The 12027-nt window shown below is 52.9% G+C and overlaps 5 protein-coding genes across 5 annotated transcripts; 3 read left to right on the plus strand and 2 right to left on the minus strand.

Moving 5' to 3' along the window:
• Positions 1–703: 703 nt before the first annotated feature.
• CH63R_06107 (uncharacterized protein) lies at positions 704–1595 on the plus strand (the record flags this gene model as incomplete). Its single annotated transcript, XM_018301082.1, has 3 exons — positions 704–867; positions 942–1310; positions 1361–1595. The coding sequence occupies 3 exons, from the start codon at positions 704–706 to the stop codon at positions 1593–1595; spliced, it is 768 nt and encodes a 255-aa protein (XP_018158932.1).
• A 379-nt stretch (positions 1596–1974) lies between these two features.
• CH63R_06108 (Argininosuccinate synthase) lies at positions 1975–4500 on the minus strand (the record flags this gene model as incomplete). The annotated part of the gene is made up of 21 exons (XM_018301083.1): positions 1975–2013; positions 2091–2261; positions 2345–2370; positions 2433–2539; positions 2598–2649; positions 2699–2747; positions 2834–3052; positions 3119–3189; positions 3248–3284; positions 3344–3423; positions 3483–3513; positions 3563–3591; positions 3646–3702; positions 3759–3789; positions 3843–3870; positions 3935–3969; positions 4057–4079; positions 4127–4209; positions 4276–4328; positions 4396–4420; positions 4475–4500. 21 exons carry the CDS (start codon positions 4498–4500, stop codon positions 1975–1977), a joined length of 1272 nt encoding a protein of 423 aa, XP_018158933.1.
• A 959-nt stretch (positions 4501–5459) lies between these two features.
• Positions 5460–5717, plus strand: CH63R_06109 (uncharacterized protein; the record flags this gene model as incomplete). Its single annotated transcript, XM_018301084.1, has 1 exon — positions 5460–5717. One exon carries the CDS (start codon positions 5460–5462, stop codon positions 5715–5717), a length of 258 nt encoding a protein of 85 aa, XP_018158934.1.
• Positions 5718–8609: 2892 nt separating this feature from the next.
• Positions 8610–9310, minus strand: CH63R_06110 (Guanyl-specific ribonuclease N1; the record flags this gene model as incomplete). Its single annotated transcript, XM_018301085.1, has 2 exons — positions 8610–8863; positions 8989–9310. 2 exons carry the CDS (start codon positions 9308–9310, stop codon positions 8610–8612), a joined length of 576 nt encoding a protein of 191 aa, XP_018158935.1.
• A 1198-nt stretch (positions 9311–10508) lies between these two features.
• CH63R_06111 (uncharacterized protein) lies at positions 10509–11818 on the plus strand (the record flags this gene model as incomplete). The annotated part of the gene is made up of 2 exons (XM_018301086.1): positions 10509–11250; positions 11376–11818. The coding sequence occupies 2 exons, from the start codon at positions 10509–10511 to the stop codon at positions 11816–11818; spliced, it is 1185 nt and encodes a 394-aa protein (XP_018158936.1).
• Positions 11819–12027: the final 209 nt, after the last annotated feature.

Raw genomic sequence — 12027 nt, forward strand, 5'->3', positions numbered from 1 at the left:
ATGCTTTGGTTCTTGTTGTAGCAGAGTTGTGTGTTGGACTAGAGATCGGACTGGTGCTTACCTGGAGTTGAGGGCTTTCTATCTCATCATCCGTCTTTTCTCTTTCAGACGAGAAATAGAAAATAAACCCGCTTTGTGCTTTGATGGGAGTAGCGTAGATGGCAGTTTTCAAGATACAAGACAATTCGCAGCAATCGTTTATCGACCCAAGAAGAGAGTTTCCGTTTGAAAACACTTCTAGGTTGGTATCTCTGAGTTCCTGGTTGTGGAGTACGCGCAGCGGATCGGCTTAGTGATATCATAAGATAGGTAGGAAACACTTAGACTGCTGCGCCTGCTTCTAAGTGACTGGCGAGGCCACTGTGCCTGTTTGCTCCAGTTGACCTGGTCGTCCCGGTACGCGTATCTGGTAGAGGTATCTGTAGGTATGTAGGTACCTGGAAACCGACCGGGTTGCCTGGGCGGAAATACACCGACTGGCTCTTTCCATAGAAGATACAGGGACCCCAGCTCTCGCTAAACAAGTTAATTGGTCAATTGCAAGATCTGATACGCACACGCTGGGATTCCCCTGGCTAGTCATCGATTGCTGTTCTTTCGGTAACGCTGCTGTACCGTGCAGTGCAGTCCACCAGCTCAGACACAACCAACATGGTCGACAGAGATCCCGAGTCGGCTTCTGACCAGAAGGCCCAGACGACGGATGGCCAAGGAATCAAAGGATCTCCTCAAGATGCTCGAGGACATGCCGACGAAGGAGCCCGACAAGTCGTCTTGGGCACTGGCCGCGCGCAAGCTGCGCAACGTCGCCCAGGTCTGCATGGCCATGAAGGATTGCGGCGACGACGAGGCCGCCCTGAGCCGGTTGTACAACTAATTCGCAAACCTCCCCCGGGGTGGACCTCTGGCGCCGACCGACGTTTATCTCCAAAATTATGAAGAGAAGATAAGATGTCCATCCTCGGATTCATCGCCAACGCCTCTTTCGCCCAGTGTAAAGGACGACGACCTGAGCGTGTCGACAAGCTACTGATTAGCCGCTATGTCTGGGCCGCCGGTCTGGGTGACCCCTCCTTCGACACCATGAAGAAATGGAAAGCGGTCATTGACAACGGCGATCCATTGGACATGAATGGAACCCTCTCCGCCTTGCAAGACGCTATGCCTCGGCCGATCAAGTACTGTAAGGTTATATTCCGCCCTTCGTCACTTGTTTCGCAACTCTCTAACAAAACGATATCTAGGGCGACGCGAGAAGACTGGGCGAAAACACCCGCAGACGAGTGGAACTGGACGCCCCAAAACGCTCTGTGAGTTGATCGTTGCTCGTTAGGATAGGAAAGCGACTTTAAAATCCAAGGCATGGCATTCGACTAGGACCCCGAGGAGGTGCTCGAGGAGCGGCAGCATTTGTACTGCCAGGCACTTTGCTTCCCTTGGAGCTTCGGAGCTTCGAGACTGGTGAGCGTATCCCGGACGGCCACGCTTTCTCCATCACGACGGGACGACGCTGTCCTTTGGCCCCATCCGACCATCCGCATCATGCAGATGTACTACTGTATGGCTCTCGTAATCTGGCTCGCCGGTGCAGATGAGGGTAGCGTCAATACTGAGGATGGGACTGATGAGTCAGATAACGAGTCAGCTACCGGATATCTGTGATGGGATGTGGATTAAAGCACAACTGGGAATGGCGAGACGATAAGGGTCCGAATGGAGATCAACGGATTAGTCTAGATGAGGGGCACTGCTGGGTCATCCATTCGAGTTCTTCCCACTGGGCAGCCAGCTAGCTCACTGCTCAACACGTTTTTTGTCACTGAAATCCTGCCTGTGTCGCAACTTTCTTTTCCTACCACCCGCCAGTTTTTTTTTTTTTTAATTAGACTACCACCATCTACCTTTTAGTCCGAGAACTCCATTCTTACCCCCCGAATGTGCGCCACCTTCAAAAGGAGACAATGCTTGACCGTCTTAAAACTCAATGCCGGCCTCAGCCATTTGGAGACCGTACTGCACAACTCAGATCAGTATCCAATTTTTTAAATAAATAAGAAACCACTCGGGAGAAAGCAATGCGTGTGACGTACCTTCTTGAGGCGGATGGCCTGGATGGTGATGAAGCCCGACGTGTCGGAAGGATCAAAGGTGGTCAGGGAATCCATGGACGCATCCTCTTCGGAGTACAGCTTCTCCTCAGAAGTGCGGCCCAGGACGGCGACGTGACCCTTGTACAAGCGGAGGCGAACCTCGCCGTTGACCTATAAAACAAAAAAAAGGACGTTAATCAACTTATGCCCCTCCCGCGTCTGTCTGTTACATCAGATTTAGGGAGAAATCATACCCGCTGCTGAGAGAAGTCGAGACTGGCTATTATACTGGTCAGCGATCTGTCATATTTGGACCTGTCCGTGGGAAAGGGTGACACTTACGTTGCAAGAAAGCCCGCTCAGGGCTGAAGTACATGCCGTTGTAGAGCAGCTCAGACCATTGCTTGCTCAGGTTGTCGCGCAGGGACCTCAAACGACCGTCCATCACACTGGGAATCATCAGCATCTTCCTCGTTTCTGCGTATCCAAAAACACGAGGCTGCTTACAGGCCCTCGATGGAGATGTGAGCAAGACGGAGGATAGTCATAGCGGGCGAGTCTACATGTTGTTAGAATCTTTCTCTCGCGCTTGAGCATACTATACTGACCGTAAGCGCCCCTGGACTTAAGGCCAATGAAACGCGACTCAACAATGTCCTGCAGATATTTGTCAGCAATGTGGCCCCCGGAGTGGAAGGGTGGGTAAGAGGAAAGTGGTTTGTGGAGTGGGAGGGATGACTCACAATGCGACCGACGCCGTGCTCACCGCCGACCTTGTTCAGCAGAGTGAAAAGCTCAACGGCATCGGTGGATGTCTGCTGAGGGGTGACGACCTTCACGGGAATGCCCTTGTCGAAGTGGATGGTGATGTCGAGGGGAGTATCAGGAGCCTTCAAGGGGGAGACAGTCTTGGTCCACATGTCCTCAGGGGGGGTCACATTGGGGTCCTCAAGGATGCCAGCCTATGTTTTGTGTCAGCTGCGTGGAATCATACCAGAAAAAAAATAAAAGAAAGACTAGTAGGATACCTCGTAGGAGCAGTGGGCCAAGTTGTCGTCCATTGAGTAGGGCTTGGCCTTGGTGGAGGTGACAGGAATGCCTAGATAGCTTTAGTACATGTCGGTTGAGCCTACATGGCAAGGATAAGAAGTGTTTACCCTTCTCCGCGGCATAGTCAAGCAGGTCGTTGCGGCCCTAGGAGAGGGTCAGCGATGTCAGTAAATACGTGAGGCGGCAGTGGTTTGGTATCTTACTTGGAAGCGCTTGTAGAACTCGGGCAGACGCCAAGGGCTGATGCAGCGAATCTGGGGGTTGATGGTGTAGAAGGCGAGTTCTTGAATTGGTCAGTGTTGCTTCAAGTGGAAACAGAAAAGATAACAAGGGATGACTTACCAAACCTGACCTGGTCGTTGCCTTTTCCGGTCTGCAAAGTCTTAGCAAAGCCCAAGGAGGAGGATTCGGTGTTCGCTTACGCAGCCGTGAGACACGAACTGGCATCCCTCTGTTCAGTTCATCGTCAGTCGGTTTTCACTAGCTTGAAACGGAGATCGAATACCTCGGGCGGCGGCCTTCATCATGCCACGGGCAATGACAGGTCGAGCCAAGCTCGTTCCTATAGGCGTTATTAGTTTCGAACGTGTCCATCCGTCGTGATGGAATCTAGCGTACCCAGGAGGTATTGGTCCTCGAAGATCGCGTTCTTCAAAAAATTAGCTTCACCACGCACGTGTGGTCAGGAGAGTGAAGCCCTACACATTGGACGGCCTTCCAGCAAAGCTCCCTGTGCACCCAAGTTAGACTAACACTTCTTTCTGCGTGGCCCGAAGTGCTTGTTGGCAACCTACTCAACAAACTCGCGTTTGAGGTCGTCAATGATCATCTGCAAGTCCGTCAGTGATCAGCTGGAGAAGCTAGATCGATGCAGTAGGCTACAGAGCTATCCGTGGCTTGCATCAGTTCGCCGTACCTTCTTGGCGCCAATCTGGAGAGCTGTACAAGGTTTGTCGGTCAGCATAGGCGCATGGCCAACCACATACACAATGTTTTGGTTCGGCCTGACTCACCCTTCTTCTCGACAGCAGCCCAATCTTCCTCCTGGCCGATGTTGCTGAGGTAGCAGCTTGCAAAAAGTCAGCACGACGGGAAATCCAGCAGCGTGATGCTCCCAGCAGGCCCAAAAACTAACACAACTTCATATTGCTCCTCCAGCAACCACTTGAGGATGGCCGACGTATCGAGCTGCAAAAATTAGCATCATGGCACTCCGTGACGCCGTCGAGGTCGTTGTGGAAGGTCCTGAGCCTACCCCGCCTGAGTATCTAAATCGCAGACTTGGTGTCAGTGCAGTTCCTTCTGGGGGGGATCAATTGGGTGGTGACACGTACGCCAGGCACACGGTTCCCTTGGACATCTTGAAAGATTTGGGTGTAGAAAAGGTGCGAGAATGGCTATTGTCCTAGGGGATCGAGGGCAATTGACAGCAGTAGTTACGTCGTGAAGGGGCCGTTGTGGAGTGACTGAACGCGCTTGTGGTGGAAATGCTTGAAAAGTACCTTTTAGAAAAAGAGAAAAGTCACCTCAGCAGGAATGCCTCAGGCTCCCCACTCACATGAGTCATCTAGCCGTAAAAACGGTTTTTCCATGCCGTTGTCCACACTTTGCACTCCCGATGTCGGGATGCAAGGTTCCGGGTCTGAGCTGAAGATAAGAAAAAAGTATATCTTGGAAACGCTGTGACTGTTTTCAAGCTAGGCTGGTGAATCAGGTGGTCTTGGGCTTGGAGCCTCCATGATGCTGTATTTCCAAAGAGATCTTGTGATGTATTCAGTGTTACTTAGACATGACTCTTTCCGCAAGGTATGGCTCACTTATTACACGTAAGGCTTTAAAGTATTAATCAAGATGCTACGGCAGACAGTAATCGCTGGTTGAGTTATAAAAAAGAGGATAGCTTCTTTGTTGATGAGTCCGCCTATCAGATGGGGCTTTAAAAGGTTAAGTTTTCTGTGTTTTTATTTGGTTTTTTCTCCATCCTGTACGCCTGTGCGATCTTGTGAGGACCGCCTTGGCTACGTACCTTAGTGACCCCTGTCGAAGTGACATACATAGCTGGGAAAGATCTGATCTGTTTTCTTTTCACCTTTTTTTCCCCCCAGGCAAGGGCTGCAACAGCTGCATTAGAGGAGGGGGAAAAGTCAACCAAGGGGTCTGATACTAGGGATGAATCTATTGCATGCATTAAGTTGACCTGAATGGACACCTGAAGGGCTGATTGAGTCAAATCAGCATGATGACACTTTGTTGTCTTAAACAGCAGTTGCTGCCTGCTGTCACATCTTGATAGAATGCTTTGAAGTTGGAGTGTTCAAGATGAGTCAAAGCGGGAATACCTTCTACGGTCAAATTCTGTCGATCGAAGGTGAAGACAGACAACACGAGCGTGCGATTGACGAAGAGGGCCTCACAGACAACGATGACAATTCTGAGGACGAGATGACCTTCAGCTCACATCTCCTGACCATGACGAATATCGACAAATTCGTTCAACGACTTGACCAAGTCAGCAAAACCCAGCCAATCGACTCTCATGAGTGTATCGCATCCCGAATCCACCTCTTTCTATGCTGATTTCGATATCTACTAGTGCCTGTTCAGACAGCCGACAAATGGTATGCCAAGATTCTGAAGACACTCTTTCGAGAAGCATGCAGATACGCCGACCAATATGTTTCTGAGTCACCGTCTAAGCCGATTCATTGGGTCTGGATAACAAGAAATAATGCCGACCGGTGGGATTATCGACGGGAAAGTGGAAACAACGGCCTGGCTGGGCCAATTAGATCACACAGATCAATCTCCGTCAGAGTGGGTTCGTCTGGCCAGCCATATCACGGCCTTCGTCGATTGCTGCCCTTCAGTTAGACCCTTTCTTCTGCAACCCAAGCAATCCAAGAATAACCTCACTTTATTGAGCCATTCGCTCACTCAAGTGACCCTGTGATGCCAACATTTGTTCTTATCGAGTAAGACACGCTACAGGCCAGCGAGATTTTGACAATTTGACACACAATTTGGCTTTTCGTTGTTGGCATCTACTTCCTGCTTGGCAAACGCTACTCGTCTCTCTCAGACGCTCCATATGCCGGGCGAGCATCTAAGACACTATACAGTTACGGAAAATATGGAGCAAATGCCCGATTCACTGAACACAACCAGTAAATCCAACTTGCCGGCCGAGACATCGAGCAGAGCAATCAGCCGGTTCTCTATCAAATGACGAGGGATAGCATTCGAGACACAAAAGAGCGACTTTGGATTTACCGCAGACTCGCTCAGGAAGACTTTAAAGAAGTATTTTGGACGCTGTTATCTGTGTTTCCGGTGCCAGAAGACAGCGACCCTATCCATGCCCATTTCCCGTTGTTCTTGGCCCTAGCTGAAGCGATTGATGTCACCTTTATGGGGACGCTTATGAACCCGGATTCCAGCTAATCGGTCAAGAGGTGGGGTGGACATTTTGGCTTTCTTATTCGATCGAAGTTGATGCCACCTTCAAAGTTCGAAGGCCCGAATCGTGCATACCCTACAGCACAGGAGGTTGGATTAGTGTCGAAGTCAAGACCGGATTTCGTCTACTAAATACCTCATGAAATCAGCATTATCGTTGAAATTTCTCGACACCATGAATCTAAGATAATCACAGATTCATGTCTGAACTATCAGGTCTTGGAGGACCGTCTTCGAAGCCAGGGTATTGTCAAGCGTTGGCAGAGAATAACCATGTTAGGCAACATCACGGCGAAGGAACCATGGTGATCGACAAAGCCAAAGGGAGCCCAAACTTGATGGGCCAACATCGTATCTCAACAATACGTGTACGCACTCGAATCATGACGTCTGTTCACAAGGACGTGTATGACGGTTACAGCAATCCGGAAACCGCCAACGAGTGGGAGGTTTGGACCAATGTCTGGTATCTGTTCCCGGATCGCGAATAGGGAATCAAGACGAACGGGGAGGCCAAGGACCGATTCGGGTGGGCTCTAGCGTCCATCCGAGCAGGAAAAATACCGGTCAAAGTCGAATGTGTCAAGGATGCTCTTCGCCAGACCTGGCTCACAGCCGGTCCCGATTCCCCTCCTCGATCTAAAATCCGTGTAATCGAGAGGTCATTTTGGTCGACTGTGCTTTCTCAAATTTCCTCAACCCCGATCTCTGCCCTCGATGGGTCATTTCTCTGCTGAAGCATGGCGATGCCATGTCCTCACTTCGGAAAGACCTCGCCACTAAATACCGCATCCATCTGAGTCCGGTGCAATGGACGAATCGACAACTTGCTTATCTCTGGGATAGTATTTGCAATTACAGCACTCAGTGCTTGTGACTGCTGAGTAGGTTGAGTGAACTGAGTGACAAAGCAGTTGGTTTGAATTAAGATTATGTACGGAAATCTGCTGGATGGGGCGGAAGCGCCTGGATGAAGTCGTCGGGCCTGAGGCCATTGTTCCATAGGAGTTTTTGAACTTGGTGTCTTTGTTGGCGCCACACTACTTTTTATCCGACTGTTTGGCCAACTTTGTGGGACACAATCTCAAGGCAACGCCATAAATAGAACAACCAAAAAAGGACGGACAGATGCTTACTACCTTATAGATAGGGATGGAATCGCATATTCGCTTCTTGGATCCCCGGGCCTCCGGCCTGGTTGCCGCGTCTCTTTTCGAACCCCAGGGCTGTGATGGAGCAAAACTCACAGGTTCTCATATTAGGCTATCAGGGCGGTCGCTCACGTGAGGGTCAATTACAGCGATCCTTGACAAGACGCGCCCAAGGTTGGTGTTGGGTAGTAACGTGAGCACGAGGCCGAGAGGCAGACTGACGAGCAGACTGTCATGGTGTTGACATAAGTGCAGGTCAGCAACGCAGGAGCATGGAGACAATGAGAATGGAAGTGAAGCAGAGGACTGTTGATGCAGTTCAAAAACCGGGGGGAAACGTTCGTTGGAAGTCCAACGACGAACCCGGACATGGCACTTTGCTTGCTACGTAAAAGTCAATATGCAATAACACGTCCTTAACCTAATCATACGACTCAACGCCCCTCCCATTCCGTCACGCTGGCCGAACTCCCAGCTGGTCGATTCTCGAATGAAAGCTGAGCTCGACAGACCAGCCACCCATTGAGGCGGTCTTGACAACGAAGTGAACAACTCCGCGGAGCACGCGACTCAGCTTTGGATAGGACGTCTATGTTTTGGAGATCAAGGTTCAGGACCAGAGAGGCTGTCCATTTCCACCCCTCTCTCACCCATGCGTATCCCCTGGATGGGGGAACCGTATCCCGAAAGCGACACCGGTGGGAAAACTTTGTTGCTCGTTCTCTGGATCGGAGATCGATCGACCCGGCGGGGTGGGCGCCAGATCGCACATGAAAGGTGAGTTTGACTGCCTGGTCGACTTGCAAGTCTTCACGTGACCGTTTCTTCTGCTCGGGTGTTTTGTGTCACAGACTGGATTGCATCATGCGGCAAGGGCCAGCAGAGACAAGATGGACACTGCGGCGCCGAGCGACGTCGGGCCCGACAGGGCGGACGCGGCCGAGGTGCCGTTGCTGGAGGAGCCGCTGCCACCTCCTCCCGACGAGGACGACTTGGTCTGGTTGCACGAGACAAAGCCGTTGCGTCCGGAGGCGCCAGTGTGCGTCATGGTGCCGACGTAGACGCAGCCGCTGCGGTAGTCGGGATCGAAGACGATGCGATCGGGCCCGGGAGACCCTGCGCATGCAAAGTCAGCAAGAGTCGCGCGACGAAGGGGACGACATCACGGCGGCAGTAGAGGTATTGCTCGTGGCGATGGCGCCTTGAGTGCGAGGATAAGAGCCGGGGGAGCTGAGACTTACGACCGGTGTAGTTGCCCGAGCTGATGATGGGGAACTCCTGGTAGGGCCCCGAGCTGGCGAAGGCGAGGTTCTCGCGGTTGTTGAAGCGGTGCGGGTACTGGCTGGAGCCGAGCTGCTGGTTGGCGGCGTGGAGGCGGCAGCCCTCGGCGGTGGCCTCTTCGATCTGCTTCTTGGAGTAGCGGTTGTCGCCGCAGGTGACGGTGCCGATGTTGGCGGTGCCGACGTCGACGGCAGCCTGGCGCTTGTCGAGCGCGGCGATGGGGTTCGCAGCGGCGGAGACGGCGCAGAGAGCGAAAACGAGGGCGGGCTTGAGGCAGACCATGGCGGCGGCGGCAGCGGCGGCAGTAAGTGGTAGGGGGGAGATGTGAGATGGGCGAGGTGAGCGAGATGAGTTCTGACGCGAAGATGCTGGTTGACGTGAGGTTTTGGTTGTGAGACGAGGTCAGGTGAGATGAGTTGGGGTGAAATAAATCTGGTGAGATGAGTTTTTTTTGCACGGAGATGAACGTGAGTCTTGGCGGTCGGGGCGAGCGATGCGATATGGAGGATGACCGAGAACCTTCAATGATGGGATGTTTCCGTAACGCCGGGTGAGACGCAGCGACGTGAGCAACGGTAACGTAAGAAGGAGTGAGTGTCCACAAGGGAGAAGCAAGGGGAGGAGGGGAGGGACGGCCCGCGACGGAGAGCAGCAAACCGTTTGACTGATTATTTATTGATTGATCGTCAAAGGGGGAGGGGCCAGATGAGGTTGAACCAGGAGAAGGAAGAGCTGATAATTAAATGAGACACGAACCGACCGTGAGGGCCCCCCAGGGCGAAGAGCGAACTAGAGGTAGAGGGAGGGGCCGGGCGGATGCCGAGTACTTGGCCCGGCGCCTCGTTTCCGTCCGCCAAGTTCGGAGACGCCTCAAGTCCAGGTGGTTCAGCGCCTCAAGGCTACCGGCCGGTTCACTTCAGTGGCCCCCAAACAACCCAAAACACGCCCTCGCCTCACGTCGACAAGCTCACTTTTCAGGCGGGTTACCGAGTAGGGCCACCCCCCTAAAGGTACCTGGTAGGCAAGCAGCCAAGCGGCGAAGGTCTCCGTTCCGAGAGTCACGTGGATCAGAGTTTGCACCAATCAAAGCTTGACTAAGAACATAAGCTTAATGTGCGCCGCCAGTGTTTCCAGAGGCCGCCGTCTCCACTCGGGTGGTTACCCTGGGTGTCCATTGGCCGACACACTTAACCGAGCTTTTCCCATGGGCCAAGAGCCGATCGAACCGAGACATGCAAAATGGGCAGCCAGCTCTGTGCAGATGCAGCTAGCTAGCTACACACATTTCGACAGCTCAGCTGCCATTGTCACACACAGCCACTCTGACCCTTGAAGAGCTGGAAGAAAGAGGGCTTGGAAACAACACTAACGGGGACAAAAAAAGGAATCGAGAACGCAGATTATACCCAACCTTCAGTCGAGTTGATATCTGGGCTGCTGCCTTTCCGCTTGGCGGCGCGCCTTCCCCTCCATCCCCTCCATGATCCATCCCCTCCTGCCCCTCTGCTGCTCCTACCTTGTATGTGCTTTACTCCTTCCCGCCGTTTCCCTGCACGGTGTGCGACGTGCGGGCCGAATGTGGACCCGGTACGTACAGTGCACCGCAGTTGCACAAAGCGTCCGCACGGTGACGACGTCAGTGAAGCAACGACGCCTCCACGTGGGGAAGCTGTCACCTTCCTGTTGCGACATCGCCGTTGAACACGTCCCTATCTGCCATATCTGGCATATCCCGCATATCTGTCACATTCTTCACCATCGCATCTTGCAAATCCGCCACATCTACCACATCCACCACGTCCACCATATCCGTCACTATTGCAGCAATCCCCCAAACTTGTATCAAGAGCCCAAAACACCCCTCATCATGAGCGTCAATAGCGTCATTTCGGCGCTGCCCGCCTACAAAACGCTCTCCGCCTTCGTCTACTCCGGCACCACCGACCCCAAAGCCCTCGATGACACCGTCCAGGAGTTCAAGGACCTCGCCAAGAAGGCCGAGTCTGAGATCGAGGACTTTCTCTGGGACACGTACAACGCCATCTTTGCCGTCGCCAGCCAGACCCCTGCCGAAAAGCAGGGCCCCCTCCTCGACTTTCTGCAACGCCTGCGCGAGACCACCGTCACCGCGTCGGATGGCCAGCCGCTCAAGCTGAGCAACCAGGTCGTGTGGAAGGATCTTCCCACCTTTGGATGGGTAGCCCGTGACGTGTGGAATTTCGGTAAGTTTCCAACCACAACCCATTCTGAGAGACATTCCGTTACATACCAAATCACGTATTGAAAGTGCTTGGCACCGCTGTCACTACGTTCCATGTGAAATTCCCCTCACTGACTTTGACTTTAGATGCTCTCGACTCATCCGCATCCAAGGAGGACAAAGCCAGCTGGGATAACCTGACCGCCTTCGTCGCCCAGCTGACTGCCCACGCCGACCTCGCCGATCCCCAGGACCCCTTCGACTTCTCTCTCTACGGCCTCTGGGCCCTGCGCACGGCCTTCGAGGAGAATCACCCCGCCGACGCCGACGTCCCCGCTGCCGTGAAGCAGGCCTACCTGTGGATCAAGTACTCGGGCGACGCTCTGCAGAAGCTGAGCGCCAAACCCCGCAACTTCGAGGGCAAGTCGGGCCAGGCTGGCGCCAAGTTTGGCGACCGCGAGTGGAAGGGTCTGAACGAAGAGAGATGGGCCGCCTGGACAGAGGCGTTTGCATCAGCGCAGGCTTCGTTGACGGATGACGAGGTGAAAGGCCTTGCTGGAAAGGCTGCCGAAAGCATGAAGAGCAAATGAGCGGGTAGGAAAGAGGCTTGAGACATGAAAAAGAGTCAAAGAAGATAGGATGATTGAGGAGCCCAACTAAAACAAATCACGAAATAATGAGGTTAATACCCGAATATAGAAGAAGGATATTCTTAAATCTATTTCTACGAGCCTGCGGAGTTCCGACAACAAGACGAACCCCCCCTTCAACTGCTATTGCTCAACGGTTTTCCCGGGCC

Source organism: Colletotrichum higginsianum, chromosome 4 (genome assembly GCF_001672515.1).
Source record: "Colletotrichum higginsianum IMI 349063 chromosome 4, whole genome shotgun sequence".
NCBI classification, from domain to species: domain Eukaryota; kingdom Fungi; phylum Ascomycota; class Sordariomycetes; order Glomerellales; family Glomerellaceae; genus Colletotrichum; species Colletotrichum higginsianum.